At 47.1% G+C, this 19,308-nt stretch overlaps 2 protein-coding genes across 4 annotated transcripts; both read right to left on the minus strand.

The window, feature by feature from the left end:
• Nucleotides 1-4,751: 4,751 nt before the first annotated feature.
• LOC115398775 (Golgi-associated plant pathogenesis-related protein 1-like) lies at nucleotides 4,752-10,791 on the minus strand. 3 transcript variants are annotated; one of them, XM_030105718.1, is made up of 6 exons: nucleotides 10,676-10,789; nucleotides 10,152-10,169; nucleotides 9,765-9,974; nucleotides 9,200-9,277; nucleotides 8,892-9,035; nucleotides 4,752-5,502 (listed from the first exon to the last, which is right to left on the minus strand). In XM_030105718.1, the coding sequence occupies exons 2-6, from the start codon at nucleotides 10,156-10,158 to the stop codon at nucleotides 5,327-5,329; spliced, it is 615 nt and encodes a 204-aa protein (XP_029961578.1). In that variant the 5' UTR covers nucleotides 10,159-10,169; nucleotides 10,676-10,789; the 3' UTR covers nucleotides 4,752-5,326. The 3 variants fall into 3 exon arrangements, with proteins under 3 accessions (XP_029961578.1, XP_029961579.1, XP_029961580.1); XM_030105719.1 differs by having other exon boundaries at nucleotides 10,152-10,166; nucleotides 10,676-10,710; XM_030105720.1 differs by lacking the exon at nucleotides 4,752-5,502 and adding an exon at nucleotides 5,539-7,675 and having other exon boundaries at nucleotides 10,676-10,791.
• A 1,285-nt stretch (nucleotides 10,792-12,076) lies between these two features.
• On the minus strand, nucleotides 12,077-13,336 carry LOC115397819 (uncharacterized). The gene is made up of 2 exons (XM_030104297.1): nucleotides 13,327-13,336; nucleotides 12,077-12,961 (listed from the first exon to the last, which is right to left on the minus strand). Exon 2 carries the CDS (start codon nucleotides 12,950-12,952, stop codon nucleotides 12,077-12,079), a length of 876 nt encoding a protein of 291 aa, XP_029960157.1. The 5' UTR covers nucleotides 12,953-12,961; nucleotides 13,327-13,336.
• Nucleotides 13,337-19,308: the final 5,972 nt, after the last annotated feature.

Below are 19,308 nucleotides of genomic sequence, written 5' to 3' on the forward strand. Positions count from 1 at the left end.
TTTATGTAACGTGAAGCATAAAATTCAGATGTAGATATACAGTTTAACTCCCATCATATTTGTTGATATAAATGGTATCAACATTCAACAATCCCAGGCCTCATCCAGACTGCTTTTGTTCTCCACACAAAAAAAGATTGGTGAACTGTATCAGAGGAAACCACAGAGGAAGCATGAAGCAATCGAATTTCCTGGATGAGGAGGAGCTCATGAACTCTTTACTAAATGACAAAACAAGGGTTTACAGCCACAAGGAGGCGCTCTGAGACTCCAAGACTTCAGTTCCTGATATCTTGTGTATTTCAGTGGCATATTTATCATTTAAGTGGTTGTTTCCAGATCATGCAGTCGAGATATCTCTGATTGTAACTGGCACAGGTTCTCATTCGGACTCTCCTTGAATCCATTCTCCGAGTTTCCAAATGATTACAATGAAAACTGACTAAAGCTGTAACGGGGTAGTTTATGAGTCTGTTCTATGGTCTAGAACAGGAGTGTCAAAGATAAGGCCCATCGGCCAAAACTGGATAGCAGGAGGCTCAAACAATCTGATCCGCCCAAAAAAAAAAAAAAAAAATAAAAGGAAAAATCTCAAACGTGACAGTGATTTTTTTCAACAGATTTCTTCAGAGCTGTCAGCACAACACTGAGGCATATGTCACTGTGATGCATCGGACAGGGCTTGATCTTGAAATATCTGCATTTGTGAATAAAGATTTTTCCAAATAGCAGACCTGCTCCGACGTTGCTTCTGAGCTTGTCCAGCCAAGATGTTTGTCTTATTGTGTTTGGACGCCACCCAGTGGTGTAATTGTAGAAGTGTTTCCATAAAGAAGGTCAAAGTTGAAACGTCATAATAAAGAAGCCTGAGGGGCTGTACCAATGCAGTCAGCGTCCCTAAACTTTTCAATATGTCCTTCGCTAATTCTGTAGTGCCTACAGCTTGGAAATCTGCAAAGGTCATTCCTTTGCATAAAGGGGATGATCCTCAAAATGTAAATAATTATAGACCTATTCTATTATTAATAGCGTTGTAAAAACATTTGAGAAAATTATCTTTAACCAATTATCTGATTATCTCATAAGATACAATATATTGTCTCAATGCCAATCAGGATTCAGGAAGAACTTCTCCACTAGTTCTGCTCTTTTATCGTTTACAAATGATATAGTTCACGGTTTTAACAATAATATGTGTACTGGAGCAGTCTTCTTAGATCTTACGAAGGCATTTGGCCTTGTTGATCATTACCTACTTTTGGATAAACTTCATGCAATAGGCCTTTCTAGATCATCTTTACTATGGTTTAATTCGTATCTACATGAGCGTCACCAGTGTGTGTCCTTTAGAGGTAGCCAGGCGGATTTCATCAGTATTGAGAAAGGCATTCCCTTCTCTTTATTATTTTCCATTTTTATTGACTTGCCACTTTCATATATTGACTGCAACATTCATCTTTACACTGATGATACTATTATTTATTGCTCAAAAGAGAATATTTCTGATATTGATCGATCTTTACAATCTGATTTTAACTCTGTACAGTGGTGGCTTTCCCTTAACAAATTAGGCTATTACTTAATAAAACAAAGTCCTACTCAATGCTATTCCAGAGAAGACAATGGTCTACTTGGAGAACTAATCTCTCTTTGTATTTGGTTTGACTTTTCTCCCTTGGAACCAACTGAGAGTGTTAAATATTTAGGTGTATGGTTGTGTAGCAGTAGAGAGGTGTGTGTGCTCTGTGCAGGGTGCTGCTGATCGGCCACCTGGTAAGGTGGCCCAGTATAAAAGCAGCCCTACTCCCAGCAATCATCCTTTTGCACTTCTGCTGGTCTTGGCACGTCACATCCAGGTCAGAGGCTGCCCGACTGAGAGGTACGGCTGCACGCTGCTTCAGCTTGCTGGCTGCTTTATTTCCCTCATTGTGCTTACAGCGTCGGTGCTCGTTTGCAGGCAACTGTTTGTGTGCAGTTCGGCGCTCCATTTTGAGGCTTCGCTGCATTGTTCAGCTTTGGTAGGTGTCCTCTCTTCAGTGTAGTAGATGCTACCACAGGTGGCTGATGCTAGTGTGGTCACAGGTAAAGCATTGGTGGCTGGAGTCCTCTCTCCCTCCCTCTTCTGAGTGTGCGTGTGTGCATCTGCTGCAATCTCAGGTATGCATGTGTATAGTTGCAGTCCCTCGGCATGAATTAGTCTAATAATAGTATTTCATTGATCCAGGCGCCGCTGTGATCGGCTGGTAGTGTCGCTGCTGCTTTGTCTCCAGCTGATTGTCTCCAGCTGCTGGGGTTGAGCTGCTTTGTCACAAGTCTTTGTTTCTGATACCCCCCAATCTGTATAACGCCATCTGCCTGTGATGCTGAGGAGATCCGACGACGGCGCAGCAGCTACGATGGAGCCAAATCCCCCATGCCTTGTGCAGGCCGAGGCACGGTCTTAAACGGGGGCTCTCCGCCCCCACCTTCAGTATGAATGAGTGTGTGAACGTGTGTTTTGTGTTATGTGTATCTTTTGTTAATTTTCATTTCTTTTGATTGCAACCCTTCCCCTTTTTCAGTGGCTGGAGGCCGGTGGTGGCGGTGTTGGTGACCCGGCGATGGCGTCCCTCCATTTTCTTTGCGTGTTCCTGGTGGTGGGAGTATTTTTTGTGTGTATGCCACAGGTTGGGTGATTTCGATTGATTTATTTTTCTTTTGGATGGTCCCTCCACCTCTCGAACCCGGGCCTACTCACTCGGCCTCAGCCAGGGTAAATTCTCCCTTTCCCCTCCTCCCTGAGTTTTATGGTGTGAATGTTATTTTAAACCAATTTGTTAATAAAATTTTGTTTTATCAGTGCAACCACGTCTCAAGCCGTTCTTCCGGGCAACGAACCAGTGCGCCTTCGTACTTTGAATAATTCCTTGGGTGAAATTCCCAGGGTGGCGTTGTCGGGTTCAATAATATATCTTCATTAAATTATCCATCCCATCATTGCCACAGTTAGAAAAAGACTTTTCCTTTGAAACACATAAATACAACTAATGAACTCAACTATAGTCTAAGAGCCTTGTATCAATCTGTGAGCTGTTTTAGTTATCGGGTAAGAACAAGAGTAGCCAATCGGTTACTGCTACCTATTCTTGACTATGCAGATGTCTATTTTAATGCTACCTCCACCTGTTTACATTCTCTAGATGTGGCTTATAACAGTCTGTAGATTTATCCTCCGCTGCCCCTATAGGACACACCTCTGCGTTTTATATGAGAAGTTGTCTTGGCTCTCACCTTCTGCTAGAAGAAACTATCACTGGTTGCTGTTTATCTTTAGATGCATCTACTTTAACTATCCAGAATACTTGAAGCAATATCTTGTGCCTTGTCATACTCTGTATAGCCTTCGACACACGGATCAAGTTCATTTTACAGTTCCTAGAACCAACACTGTTTACGGAAGATCTGCCTTTAGTGTGAAAGCTCCTTAAGACTGGAACAACCTTCCTACTAATATCAGATCAATTACTTCTCTATCAATGTTTCGAAATGCCATTTACAGTCCTCTTCGAAGCATCTGTAACTGCTATTAGTTTCTTCATGGATGGATCTTTATTGGAGCAATGTCATACAAGTGCAGTATGGGATAATGTACAATCAATGACTTGAAGGCTGGTTGAATGTTGAGAGCAGGTGTGGGTGGGTGGGGGGGGGGGGGGGGGGGGGGTGGAGGTGGGGGGGGGGGGGGGCTATTTATTCCGTTGCTTTTTGTTGTTTCTAGTTTTGATGTTCTTGTTTTTGTACTACAATAGATTTGTTGCTCTGACTGTGCACCTGTACTATTCATTTTCAGTTAATGTGGAGGTCCCCCTCGAAAACGAGATCACTTATCTCAAGGGGCAATGCCTCTGTTTAAAATGTAAATAAATCAACCTAAATAATAGAGAGATGGCAGTTTTCTGTTTTTTTTTTACACAGCACCATTCAGAAACCGTTAAGTTTACCGATTGGATTGATTTGATGAGGGTGGGAGTAGCAGGTCAGATGGAGGGACAAACCGCCACGTGGCTACATGGTTCCACCACCAGATAGCTGAAGAAGACATGCGATGACGGTAACGATGTAAAAAGTACATTTGCACATTGAAATGGCGATGCACAAGCAGAAAGTGTTTATTTCAAAAAGCCATGACTCAGAAAAGGTCAATCAGTTAATCGAAAATGTAGGACAGTGAAAAACAAGCACCTCTGTGTCTAGAAAGGCACTGACATGGTTCACGTAAGTCAAGTCAAATTTATTTATATAGCACATTTACAAACAGTATAGCCGTGCTAAAGTGCTTCACAAAAGTGCAAAGAATAAAAGCAATCATAAAAGGTGAAAAGACAAAATTAATAGACAATCAAAACACATCTTGAACTCGAACACAAGAGACTAAAGACAAGGTAAAATGTAGCTGAAGGCCAAAGAAAAGAGGTGGGTTTTGTGGTGGAAATTTCTATTGAGTGCATGCTTAACTGTTTTGCAGTGCTTAGATTTATTTGTTATAAATACCCGTAGCTCTCACACACTCAGATGTGTGGGGAACCGCGAATGCTTTGTCTAGAATTTACTTTTCCTGATAATCTTAGCGTAGCAGCTGCGGGCACTCGTGGGAGTCTTCCTGTGTCCAGCCTATGGCTGGGTGCAGTCAAGGCCCCTGGGAGTGAACGTAGCAGATAGTTATTAGAGGCTTGCACGCCCCTGCGAGGGCAGAACTCACTCTGTTACTCTGTTGACTGCGTGACTTCTCCTGCTGTACAGCATAATAAAAGAAACCAAAACGAACTCACCGGCTGATGCCCTTTATTAAATAAAATTGCCATAACAGTTTTCAGCAGGGATTTAAAAATTCCCACAGACTCTGTGGGTAAGTGACAGGCAGTAAAAGCAACATCCTATTCCCAAAGTGCTTGTCTCTCAACCATAGAAAGAAGTTAAAGACACCAATTTCAGGTCAAAATGCTTATACTGTCAACGTTCAATGGTGCTTGGAGCTGGTTTTTGAACGACTCTTAAGGTGGAAACTTTTTCAAAGACGCTCGGGCTCTGCGGTTGTGTCAACGGCAAAAACGATGCACTTTCACTCAAAATTTGTCCCCAAATCTAATCCTCACAATCTGTGTTCATCATCAACTTTTCCACACAAAAATTGAAGTGGAACAGAGGTGGAGGCTGCACTTTAGGCAACTCAACCAGCTGAACAACTTGTTTAGATCTCAAGTTGCTTGTAATATTTCAGGACTGGCACTTTGGGGTGTTCTGCATGGTGAGGAACAAGGTATATACAGGCTCCAGGTACAACTTAACTTTACTCTTCATCTTCACATTCCTCTTCATCTTCATATTCCTCTTCATCTTCACATTCCTCTTCATCTTCGCATTCCTCTTCATCTTCACATTCCTCTTCACCATCACATTCCTCTTCATCTTGTTGTTCCTCTTCATTCTCTTCAGCAGACTCCTGATCACCCACCAGTTCTTCTCCTTGGAAAAGAGAACAGGGATACAAAAACATGAGAATGGATCATTGTCAAGCAATACACATATATGTGTACACATATTATTGTCTATATAGTTTGAAATGTTAATCAAGCGTCTGACTATCAGCTCCTAATGGGTCCTGACACCTGATTCACTGTTCTCCATTATCTCTTTCCTACTCAGCATCACTGTCCTCCTTCAATGTTTTGGCTCTTCCTTGCATCTATGTTTGTCCATTTCCTCTAAATATGAGTAGATTTCACCAGAAACATTGACCTTGTTGCTGGTTGAGGGTGGGTGGGGGTGTGATGGACCTGTCTTTCATTGGGGGAGTGCTGGTAAACGGTTTAGTTCTGTTTTGGCATATGTGATTTTTTGTTTAGCATTTTGAATTCTATTTTGTTTATCTGTTGGTGTTTTTTCTAGTCAGCTGATTTTACTGACGTCTGTGTTTTTGTAGGTTGGTAATCCTGAATTGTGGTCCACATATTCATGTTGATAGTAGTGTAACGACGTCAGTGCCTATGCAGGAATGAAGAGGCAGATTGTGTTGCTCAGGATGCCTTTATTTTGAACCACACACATACTGTATGTCTCACTCCAAGGGGTGTGCTCACCAGCCGCTTCACATTGGCTCAGGATGTCACTAAGGCAACACACAAATAAAGACAGTACTTCCCATTGACCTTTGCGCCACTCGTGTCCCCTCAGCGACCGCTACACAGGCCCCTCCCAAGGGATCAGCTGTCCCGGCGACACCCACAGCCATCACAGAATTGTCCAAGTGGGGGGACGTCGGTCCTCTGAGGTGGGTTGGGACTGGTTTCTGTGCTTGGTGGTGGGTTCGCTGTCTGTGGGGCGAGGTGGTGATATGTTGCCAGCCGGTCCCGGTGCAACACCACAATTCGTCGGCATCCAGGTGTGTGCACCTGGTGCACAACATCTCAGATTTTGTACAGCACAGTCCCTGTCAATGGCTGTTTAGTTTAGGGCAAATACCCTTTTTATGAACCGGACAGTAAATATACACCTTGTTCCCAGGTGTAAACACCTGTCCCTGGCACCGCGTTTCATAAGCCTGTTTCTGTTTTATCCCAGCGCTGGCCTGCGCTAGGCAGGTGATCTTGTGGACGGCATGCAGACGGTCCTTAAGCCAGCGGTACAAATCCATCTCCGGTTCCCCAGTGATCTCCGATTCTGGCGGGGTCCCAAACATAAAATCCACCATTGTCCGGAGATCTCGTCCAAACATGAGGCTGCAGGTGTGCACTGGCTGGACTCCTGTACAGCAGTGCGATAAGACCACAGACCCAGGAACAGATGGCCAGGGTGCGGTTGAACCAGTCCGTCACACTGGGGGTGAAGATCCAGATCTTGTGTACCCCTAACCTCCGGCAGAACTCATCAGACGCCTGTGCCTCAAAGTTCCTGCCCTGGTCGCTGTGGAGCTCGGCGGGGAACCCAAAGCCTGAGAACATCACCTCCACCAGCTTCTCTGCTGTGGTGGCTGAGCTTTGATCTGGCACAGCATACGCCTCAGGACACTTCGCTTTATAAAATAACCCACAGCCACAAGGACATGGCGGTGTCCAGCCTCCGTCACTAGAAATGGCCCGAGGATATCCACCCCCACTCTCTCCACTGGGGCCCCCACCAGGTACTGCTGCAGCAGGGCGCGGGAGCATTGGGACGGGCCTTTCAGAGTCGTGCAGTCATCGCAGCAGTGAAGGTAGAGCTCCACGTCACCAGCTCAGCCAGGCCAGTAGAACCGCCCCCGGAGGTGGTGAAGAGTCTTAGCATTCCTGCAGTGACTCGCTGCTGCTGAACCATGTGTCATCTGGAGGACTTGAGAGCAGAGTGCACGAGGAACCAGCAGCTGGAGGATGTCGTTGCCTCGCCACGCAGCTTGCCATCATCGATACAGCAACCTGTCGCTCACTGCTGCCCAGTTGAGAGTAGTATGATTTCAGCTCCTGGCTCTGAGCTGACACCTCCGTCCACTCTGGTCACCGTTCATCCTCCAACCAGCTCTTTACTTCCGTCAGGGTTGGGCCGGCCTCCTGCTGCTGTTTTAGCTCCTCTGGGCACAGCGGAGTCATGAGCTCGGTGGCTGCAGTGACTGCCACTGATGGCAAGTGGTATCTGTCCTCCTGGTGGTGGCCGTAATGGCACTCTGCTGTCAGAGAGAGCACATCTGCGTTATCATGGAAACTCCCGGCCTAATGCTGCAGCTCAAAGTCATAGCTCTGCAGTGTCTAACCACCACACCACCTGTCCTTCTGCCTGCTTGAAGATTAGCAGCCAGGTGAGGGAGGTGTGATCAGTCCAGAGGGTGAGGCGACTGCCCTGCAGATATGGCCTGAAGTTCTGCACAGCCGCAACCACAGTCAGCAGCTCCAACCATGTCACACAGTAATTCCTCTCCGTGCGACTCAGGGAGCGGCTGAAGTATGCCTCTGTGCGCTCCCCCTGTCTACCAGCTGTGCCAGCACCGCCCCAACTCCTGTGTTGCTGGCATTTGTGCCCGGGATGAAGGGTTGGTGAGGATTTGGAAAGGCCAGGACTGGACCCTCTGTCAGGGCCATCCGGAGCTGCTGGGGGGTGGCGGAGCAGTTGTTGTCCCACCGGTAACGGCTGCCCTATGTCCGTCAGGTGGTGGAGCAGGCTGGTGGTTGTGGCGAAGCCCTTGATGACGCAAGTCCCTGGAAGCTCCACAGCTCGCTAACATTCGTGGGTGAGGGCCAGTCTTTATCTATGGCCACCTTGGCTGTATCCATGGCCACCCTGTTCTCACTGACGACGTGATCAAGAAACTCTCCGGTAAGCAAGCTGCACTTAGCTGGTTTAATTTTCAGCACAGCCCGGTGGATGGCTGTGAAGACCTCTCTCAGGTTATACAAGGTTGGACGCATCAGCTGCCATCCTGATCCCACTTCTGACACCAATATAATGCCGTCACAGGAACAAAGAGGCAGATTGTGTTACTCAGGATGCCTTTATTTTGAACCAAACACACATCTCACTCCAAGGGGTGTGTTCACCAGCCGCCTCACCTCAGCTCAGGGTGTCACTCAGGCAACACATAAAGTCAGTACTCCCCGTGGTCCTTTGCTCCACCCCCGCCCCATTACTCTTCAGTGGCTGCTACAGTATTTTTGTTTTTTTTTGATCATTTGTTTTTTTTTGTTTTGTTGATAATGCTAATTTTCAGTTTGTCATCTCCCTCCGACCCACTAGTTGGCAGTACTGAGTTTTTGTTGACACACAATAGTTGAATTGCTTCTGAAACCTTTGTCCTGAAAGACTTGCTTCTCTGACTCTGTATTCTCCCAATGCGCAGAGATGTATAGCTCGCTAAAAAAGCAGCGGGGGAAATAAATGCGACGCATTACCTTTTGGGCGAACGTTGTCCTCAAAGCGGTTGCTGTAGTTGCCAGGTGGGAGGTACTGGCCCACCACAAAGACCCTGTGGCCATCGGTGGCCACGCCCACGCCCAGCTCAGTGCTGGACCTCCACACCACCTGAGTGAAGTGACCTACAGCAAGAACAATAGCAGTCGGAAAGCCTCAGCCACACACAGTAACCAGTCCGACGGGAAAACATACCAGAATAGTGGCTATCACTCAGTGATCATCAAGTTAGCATTAGCATTAGCATCACATTCTATATGTGTCTACATGTGCTTTCTTCGTGCTTTACCGGTGTTGTATCTGAATCCAGGATATCTATAGTCGTAGTCCTTGATCTCGCTGTACCATTTGTCCACGGCTTCTCTCCCTGCACGGTCACAGACAGACAATTAGCCGGGGGAGCTTCTATGAGAGACGTTCACTACAAAAATGAAGCTTCAACCAAAAATTTTGTTGGTGTTCGCACAGCGCTTCTGTTGGTCTGACACAAAGAAGAAGGAAACAGTGAATGAATCTGAAGATTTGAGTGTTGGCGTGTGCACTAAACTTCTGCAACTCCCTCAACTTTCTCATGATACTAATCTGTTCAATTTTTATCATCAAAATCGCCAAACTTGCATTCTTCTTGGAGACAAGCAAAATGTCCGGCTGCACAATCTCCCACAAATGAATCTTCTTTGTTAATCACTGATGTTATGTTTGGCATGCTTGCCTGCATGGCGGCGTCATGGTTGGCAGGGGATCTCTGAGGCTAGCTGGTGACCCAAAGGTGTGTGTGAGATTTCCACCCCTATGATCCAGTGACATTAAAAACAAAAAGCACTGTGCGCCTGCAGGACCAGACGGTAACTGACCTGTTAGAGCCTCAGACGAGGAGCCCCACTTGCAGTAAATGTTCTCTCCGGTGCCCATGTTGCTGTGCTGCATCTGGCCCAGCTGCAACAGGTAGTCGGCCCACCTCTGAGCCGAGGCCGTCAGTGAGTCGCTCAGGGTAAGCGGCGGCGCGCCGTGTGCTGCCCTGTAGGCGTTGTGGCTCTCGAGGAACTCCTCCTGAAAACTTAGGTCTGCAGCGACGCATATTAGGATTTGATGAGCCTCATGGGTGTATTAACATTTGTACGAATGTCAATACACCCATGAGGCTCATCAAATCCTAATGAGTGGGACAATGGAAGAACACGGACATTCGGACTTCCTGTGTTCATGTGTTTTTCCGTGGGCTGTGAAACAAAAACTCTTACCTGCCATTTTCTTAGCTGCTGTGGAGAATGAAACGAAACAAAAAGCCAGTGAATTATGATAAATAACATGAATTATTTTAATGTCATAAATTATCCTTGAACAAAAAAGGTCCAACTGGCATTATGGTGTCCAACTTTTTTGGACTCCCTTAAATTGAAATGAATATTGATTTAAAATAACCCAAACAACGCTGTTTTCACAGATGAGCAGCAGTTCTGTGATCTCACACATAGAAGGACACTCAAATCAAACATAATTTACTTAATATTTAAGAGCTTTATGAAGCATGTTGAATGAATTACATTAATTATATTGTTTCAAATTACTGGTGTGTGAGAATGGCCTTCACCTTTGCCAACTTTCTAAGGTGTAAAAAGCTGGACTCAACCTCTGCGCTGATCTGTGAGGACACTGGCAGCAATACCGATTATCGAAATTCACCGCAATCAATTAATCTCACGTGTTTTCATGACAAATGGTTGATCAAACAGCGTATCATCCCAGACCAAGCTAAAACACTTACTTTGCTCTCAGCGTCTCCTGACAGTCCAGTGAAGATGAGGTTCCTCCCACCGTCTCTGGTCGGGCGTTTATGTCCAGGAGCTGGACTCCTCCTCATCTCCACATGGAGGAGGAGACAGACACCTGGTGCTCACCTGCCATCTTCTGTCTTTGAATCATGTACTTCAGCAATGAGCTCACTGAATTCTAAGGTCATCGGAAATGCTGGCAAACCTGTTCTTCTGGTTTGATGGTATTTCGTTGCTCACCTGACAGATACAGACCAGGGCTTTGGTTAGTCCGGGCAAGTCTCTCATGAGTGCAAGTAATTATTATTAGTAAGAATAATATTACACATTATCATTGTCACTTTTGCATCACATCAGTTACACATGAGAAGAGTTTAACATCAAAAACAGAGACTCAAAGAGAGGACATCATAAATGAGAACGTTCTCTGTGAAGTCCAGTGGATGGGTTCTGTTTTGGTTCTGTTAGAGAGCCCAGTGGATGGGTTCCAGATGAACCTCAAACACACACTAAACTTCCACTGTGGACCAAAGTGTCAGCTGTCGCAGCTGTAGCCCCTTTATTTCAGCCTCAACGAACCCCTCTTCAGATGAGACCTTGACTGTGGTCTGAACTCCCGAACTCCAGGAGATGAAAACCTCCATTTTGGCCTGAACTAGTAGCTGTAACCTCCACTGTGGCTGCTGTAGCCTGCAGTGTGTCTTCAGGTCTTGGGGGAATGTCTTTTCACACTCATGTTTTGCTTGTATTTTGTTGTATTTTTTTGTCACGTCAACATCTACCAATGCAATAGGAATGTGTGATCTGATCATTTGTGTTCAGGACCTCAGAGGACCTGAACCTGACCTCTACTTTTGGGCAAAACATGCTCAGTGACAAGTCCATCGTCAGTAATGAGAGCGGTGTGCTTATGAAGTCTGTGCTCAGTTCATGCCTGTTAAAACTGCAGGTTGAAGACTGACAAGACTTTACGAAGACCTGTTGAACATGTTCACTGAGTGTTCCTTTGATTCAAGGTTTTTGATTGTGGTGTGATGGCTAATATTGGCATGTCTGAGTCTGCTGCTGCTTGGTTTTAGGATTGGCTTTCAGAGAGGACTGTCCAGCAGGAGGTGCTGCAGGGCTCGAAAGGAGGAGTGTGTTGAGGTCTAATGAGACAAAAACTGATTTGAGATGCAAATGAGCCTTTTATTGAAGCAGAAAGTCATGAAAGAAAAGCGATTCAGAGCCATTTGTTCAGGTGTCAAACATCTGGACTCATGGCATGATTTAAATTTGAGTTCAAACGGTCAAATGTTGTGGCATTAAGGAAGAAAAAGTGGTTGGAAAGGAATCTTTTAGACAGGTTGCACTGTTGCCAGAGAGCAGGCTCAGCTCGGCCACCATCACAGCTCTCAGTGGTGGAAATACAGGTACAAGGTGAAACTTCCACACGGGCTGCTGGCTTGAGTGGTCTCCTTGATGCGGGCCCCGACCTCCTTGTACTGCTTGACGGCTCGCTGAGTGATCAGCCCCATGCCTTTTACGGGGCGATTCCCATCCTTCTTGTACCACAGGAACACCTGGTTTCTTCCGGTCCCCTTGTTCAGATCCATGTTGACCACGTCGTGTCCTTGTTGTTGGATGTTGTTGTACTCGCCATCACTGGTGGAGACCTGCAGATCCTTGATGGCTTCCTGCTGGTCGGTGGTCTTGAGGTACCAGATGTAGACCCGGTCCCCGTTCACAAACTTGTTGGTGTTGTCGTCCATCCTGGTGTACCCTCTCTGAAAGAGGTCAACGTCACTCTTCCAGGTGGAGGTGGCAGTGACGTCCCTGATGTAGACTGGGACTTCTCTCTCCACCCACAGGTAGACCCAGTTTCCTCCAGCGTGATGGTTCAGATCACAGGTCAGCCTCTCCCAGCCGAATCGAACCCTCTGGGCTTCGTCGGCGGCGTCTGTGGAGACGTAAAGGTCTTTGATGGCAACATCAGCATCTGTGTCACCCTTGTAGTACCACAGGAAGACGTTGGCTCCGCTTGTTCCAGCGTTGAGGTTCTTGTTGACCTTGCGGTACCCTGCATCAGAAAGGCCCTTTGCCATGTCATCAGTGTAAGAAAACTGAATCCTGGTGAGAGCCTGGCCTTCACACTCATCTTTGTACCAGAGGTGGACTTTGTTGCCTCCTGCTCCTTTGTTCAGGTTGACTTCATCCTTTCTGAAGCCATTTGCACGGAGCTGACTCTCTTCAATTTCATTCAGGGAAACGTCAATCTGAGTGATCGGCATGTTTGGTTCCTGCATCAGATCAGAAGAAAAGGTTCACGAGTGAACATCGAGTCAAACAGAATGTGAGGAAACAAAGATGACGTATCGGAGTTCAACGCTGTGTATTGTATGAGCTCTGTCAGTGTTTCCTGTTTCTCTGCTGACTCTACCACAAACTGTCCTCTTGAGGACAATAAGCTCCACCTGGACCGTGAGCTTGATGTGAACGTACAAACTGTGAAACATCAAACTGCTTCATTATATTGCAGACAAGGATCCTTTTCAAGACTTTCACATCTCTGAAGAAGATCCTGGACCCCCATCAGGTTCCTGGATGTGGCTGGCCACCGCATGCGAGGAAACAGGACGAGTCAACATGGAGGAAAGGAACTTACGTGAAGACAGACTGTGGCTGCTGGTCTAAAGTCTGCTGTATGCTGCTGTATGCTGCTGGTCACTGCTGGATGCTGCTGGTCGCTGCTGGATGCTGCTGGTCTGAAGTCTGCTATATGCTGCTGTATGCTGCTGGTCGCTGCTGGATGCTGCTGGTCGCTGCTGGATGCTGCTGTTCTGTCAAAGAATCACCTGTCTTTATATAGAGACCGACACGTGGATGTTGATTGCCAAATGACCGCCCATATCCGTGAAATTCTGCAGAAATCCCTGTGAATGATGCAACACTGCCATCATTCAGTCCCACACAGTTATCAGTACTCACCTCCTTGTTCCACACATTCCATCGTCGGTTATCAATCAAGTCGATTTCACAGCTGAGAAGTGTCGGCTCGTTCTCTTGGCCTGTTTTTTTTGTGTCTCGACTCAACATACATGTCCTGTCCACAAGACAAACAGTGAGAGTCACGGTGGGAACAAGATGCGAAGAAACTCCAGAGACAAAAGCTAAAGCAGACCTGAGAGGACTGTGGCCGTCAACTGGACAGCAGACACGTGGAGATTCGTCAATGTGGACGCAGAAACCGACACTAGCCGAACTGATATGAGCTTATTTTCAATAAAAACATTTGTCAAACGTGAAACTGATCAGATGTGTGAAGATGTGCTGAACTTTATCAAACTCAACCTGGGAGATTCATACTGTCAGCTGGAGGAAATAGAACATCGATGTCCTCTGGACCCCAACTACTCAAGTTAGAGTCTTTCCAGCGGGGCCAGTGAGCTGAGGATGAGAGTGGAGCCAGAATCAGCTGAAAGGTCCAGGTCGAAGATCAGCTGAAAGTCAGAGGTCAAAATACGATGTTGAATAAGCATATTTGGATGCCTGGTCACCAAGTCCTTCAAATTTATTGTGAAATTCCAGTTAATACAGCAGCACTGATAATTCGTCTCCGCTGGTGATTCCACAGAATCCCTTATCTCTGAATGCTCTGAGTTGATTACACGTCAGTCCAATGTTTTCAGTTTGTGTTGAGTTCAGTCTTCCATATTCGGCCTTGTGTGACTGTCAGGACGCTTTTGAATCCAGCTCTGGACGTTCAGTGTCACAGTGCTTCACGACTACGGAGGTTTTTAGAAACGAGGACAGCTGTGAGTTTGAGCCAACAATTATTAGTTATTTGTGCATACTTATTAACATTTTGTGTGTGTGTGTGTGTGTGTGTGTGTGTGTGTGTGTGTGTGTGTGTGTGTGTGTGTGTGTGTGCGTGCGTGCGTGCGTGCGTGCGTGTGTGTGTGGCGCTAGGGATTATGTTTTGGACACTATGCACCAACAAACTGACTCAAAAGCCTCAGTCTCATGTGTCCAAAGAGCATTTTCCCCACAGACTGTGGTGCATCTCTGACTCTTGTCAGGGTTGTTTTGTGTGTTTTTCTTTTGTCTTCTGGTCTTCTGTCATTTTGTGCTGTCCTGCTTGGTTCTGGACTCCTGCTTGGTTTGATATTCACTCTTGATTAAATCCATAATGATCCAGATCAGTCTGAATGTTTAGACATATCCTGTGTTGATTCTCTTCCATCATGTTCAGAGTTTCTCATGTGCTCCCATCTAGTGTGAACCATTAAAAACTGCATCTCCCCAATAAGTTGCTCCAGGGAAGTTTTGTTTCGATCATTTTCTGTGCCACCACTTTCTGGGCAGTGACCTCAGTCTGGACACCCCAGTCAACATTTGGTTTCAGTGTCTTCCACTATAAAGTGTTGAAGTCATTCCTGACTGACTGTCCTTTCATTTATTGTGTGAAATTCCACCACTCTGTGCTGAAGGAGTTCATTTACATGCTCAACCATTTCAAATAATGAGTAACATATTTAAGTGTGTTTATTGTTTATTGTTTATTTATTAAGATCCCCATGAGCCACTGAATATAAGTCTCTCTTCTTCCTGGGGTCTAAACTCATCTTAAACAAAGGCAAATACATCAACTCATTCGAAAGAACAGGATGCACATACAGCATGCATTCAGACAATACAACATGGCACCTTCACACCTTCACAAAGACAATCAATAAACAACACAAACGTGTGTGTGAATATGTTCAGCTTTTAACGCTCCCATGCAGCACTGAACTGCAGTGAACCACAGACGTGACGCATCAAGCTGAATTTATAGTGACTGATGCCTTTATTGCAGAGATTGCATCATTTTTTGCTGAAGGGCCGACAAACTCAGAGTTGATATGGGGGGTCTCCCTCCGATTGGTCTTGCTGCAGACAGGCCTCTCAGCTCTGGCTCTGAGCGGACTGGTTCTCTGGGGGGTCCTTGGTGCAGAAGTCTCTGATCTGGAGGTGACTGTAGATTCAGACCTGAAATTCAACAACCACATGAAGACGAGAGCAAAATCAGCTCAGATCCATCTGAAAAATAAAGCATGAAAGGATTTCTGACCAACCGAGCTTCAGACAACTGTGTTCATGTGTGTTTTTCCAGTGGTCTGGATTCCTGAAACGCGACGTTTCTCTGTGTCATTCTAAATTCTGTCAGACGGCTGCAGCTCACCCAGAGCCCTCTCATCACATTATACCTGAGCTCACAGGATTGACTTCAGCCTCTGGTTCATAAAGTTCTAGATGGTCTGGAGCCTGAATACGTCTCAGATTTACTGAAAGAATATGAAGCCTTCAGAGTCTGAAGTCCTCAGGAAGAGCTTCACTCGGTGTTCAGGGTCAGACGAGGTGAAGCAGGTGTAAGTTCCTCCACTCCTCACTTGAGAAACACACTTCCTGCTGATCCTCTCACTTCTTCTGAATCCGGACTTAAAACCCCTTTATTTGCTCAGAATTTCTAGAAAATGCTAAAATTGAATTCTACTTCGTGTGGTGCTTAGACCACCTACGGGCTTCGCTATTGGAACCCTCCTTTGGCGCCAGCCAGACACTGAGACAGATCAAAAAAGTTGCCGCGCCAATCAGGCCCGGGCGCTGGCACACGCCCTGCCCCGCTCCAAGGGGATATAACCGAGCGGCTCACTTCTTCTTTCTCAGCCCGATAGAGCGTTCCTCAAAGACAAAGACAAAGACAAAGACAAAGACAAAGACAAAGACAAAGACAAAGACAAAGACAAAGACAAAGATGGACAAGCCGGCCTGAACCGAGTCGCCTTCCGGCGTGGGGCCCCTCAACTGCCGCGGCTGCGGCACACCGCTGCTCGAACAAGACCGGCACGTGTGCTGCTTCACCTGCCTCGGCTGGCAGCACCAAAGCCAGCGGACTTCCTGCCCAGCCTGCCTCGCTCTCCCGCTCGAAGAAACCGAGTGCCGAGCTGCCTCTGTGGGTGCCGTTTCACCGGCTTCCGCAACCAACGAGATCGGCGGTGACTTTGCCGCCACCCCCCCGCCTTCACCAACTGGGCCGATACGGGTGGGTACCTGCAGAGCTGCCACGACTCTTCCAGCTCTGGGAGGTCCGAGCAGCACGATGATTCCCTGTTGACTGTATCCAGAACTAGCCGTCTGGGCACACGCTGTGAACCTGTGGAACATCTTACGGCACTGTTTACCACCGCTGTGGACCGCACCGGGTTGGCGCTTCCACCTCAGTTTCCCGAGCTGGCGCCGCACAACTTTGCACTCGGGTTAGCGATCCAGTCCTGGGCCAGGTCCCGGACTGCGGTTCTATGCCCTGCCGTGCCGTCTTTCCAGAACAACGTGCAGCGTGATTGAGGTACGCCTCTCACCGCCAAGAGACTGGTAAAAGGCTACCGTGAGTACTGCTGTGTGGATGACTGGCCCTGTGTCACCGGCGTCCGATCATCAAGGACTCCGTGAGACTCTGCCTGTTGCCCACCTCCACTCCCTGGCCCGGTGATAAGCCCATGCTGCCCTCTGAGAGAGACAGGTGCATGGCTTCCTTTATGGACCGCTGTTATGCTAACGGAAATCAGGTATTTGCGTTGGCTAACAATATGACATTCCTCCTAGGCTCCATTGACAAACTCTGCTACGAGCGTTCAGAGTTGTCACCCGAGGACATTGCAGAGATCCAGAATACAGCCGAGGTCCTGATGAGGATGTGCCGGGCCATCGCGATCGACGGAGGATGTGCCATGGCCAGCGCTCAGCTCGGTATGAGACACCTGTGGCTTGGCCTCTCCTCCCTCGCGGAACGGGACCAGAAAGGTGTTTTGGGGTTGCCCCTTTCTGCTGCCTCCCTCTTCGGGCCCGATATCCAGGTCATCATCAGTTCCACCCCCCACCCTTGGTAGCCTCTGGAGCGGCCTTCGACCAGCGACGCATCATCTCCATCTCCACTTCGTCGAGGTATGGGGCAGATGTTGGAGGGGCAAGTGGGTTTCTGCTTCAGTGCAAGTTAGTTTTTGAACAGGCTCTGGAGGAGTTCCCTACCGATACGTCCATTGCTCAACTAACCTTCCAGACTCACGGGCGCTAACCTCGGCCTGAGCCATCATCGGAAGTGCCGCGTTTGTGAACTATTCCTTCTCCTGTTTCTTATCTGAGTTTAAGAGGGCCTTTGACCACACTGAGGAGGGGGATTTCTCCCGACGGCTGCTGACAATGAGACCTAGAGGTCGTTCCATTGCCAACTACTTGGTGGACTTCCGGGTGGTGGCTGCCACAAGCGGGTGGAATGACATAGCACTGTGTGGAGTGTTTTTGTTTGGGCTACGTTCGGAGCTCCAGGCCAAACTGGCACGCCGAGAGGATATAAGGACGCTTGACGATCTGATATCCCAAGCGATTAGGCTGGATAACTGCACCCAGGAGGTCTGTCCAGGTAAAAGGCCGCAGCCCGCCCCAGAGCCCCGACGTCCACAGTTGGGGAAGACCCAGATGCCATAGAGGTTGGTGTTGCCCACTGGTTTTTCATATGCATTATTGCACTTTATCTGGTATTATTGGTTCACTGAGTATAACGGTATATATGGTTATTTGGAACTTCTGCAATTGTCATTACATTCGTTATAGTCAGTTTCATTTTGATACATCTCAGGAAACCCGTGTCACGTGACCGCCCGGTCCACGCCAAGCTCGGGGTGTGGTCTTGTTATGTAGCGTAGGTCCACAGCCGGTTCATGGCAAGCTGGCGTGTTATCAGTTATCAGGCTGTGGCCTGCAGAAATGTGATCGTGGCGAAGACGTTGGACTTTTTCCTTGTTGACATTTGTACAAAAAACCCTTTTAAAACTGAGCTCAATATAAAGACTTCAAGGGACTACGGACTACGGTGTTCATTTCGAAGGGGCAACATTAGCCGTATCCAGCTCACTGTCTTCGGGTCTCGGGGGAATGTTTTTCCACACTCATGTTTTGCTTGTAGATATGATGTATTTTTTATCACGTCAACATCTACCAGTGTAATAGCAATGTGTGATCTGATCATTTGTGTTCAGGACCTCAGAGGACCTGAACCTGACCTCTACTTTTGGGCAAAACATGCTCAGTGACAAGTCCATCGTCAGTAATGACAGCGGTGTGCTTATGGAGTCTGTGCTCAGTTCTTGCCTGTTAAAACTGCAGGTTGAAGACTGACAAGACTTTACGAAGACCTGTTGGACATGTTCACTCAGTGTTCCTTTGATTCAAGGTTTTTGATTGTGGTGTGATGGCTAATATTGGCATGTCTGATTCTGCTGCTGCTTGGTTTTAGGATTGGCTTTCAGAAAGGACTGTCCAGCAGGAGGTGCTGCAGGGCTCGAAAGGAGGAGTGTGTTGAGGTCTAATGAGACAAAAACTGATTTGAGATGCAAATGAGCCTTTTATTGAAGCAGAAAGTCATGAAAGAAAAGCGATTCAGAGCCATTTGTTCAGGTGTCAAACATCTGGACTCATGGCATGATTTAAATTTGAATTCAAACGGTCAAATGTTGTGGCATTAAAGAAGAAAAAGTGGTTGGAGAGGAATCTTTTAGAAAGGTTGCACTGTTGCCAGAGAGCAGGCTCAGCTCGGCCACCATCACAGCTC

The sequence above is a fragment of the Salarias fasciatus genome, chromosome 12 (genome assembly GCF_902148845.1).
Source record: "Salarias fasciatus chromosome 12, fSalaFa1.1, whole genome shotgun sequence".
Classification (NCBI taxonomy): Eukaryota; Metazoa; Chordata; class Actinopteri; order Blenniiformes; family Blenniidae; genus Salarias; species Salarias fasciatus.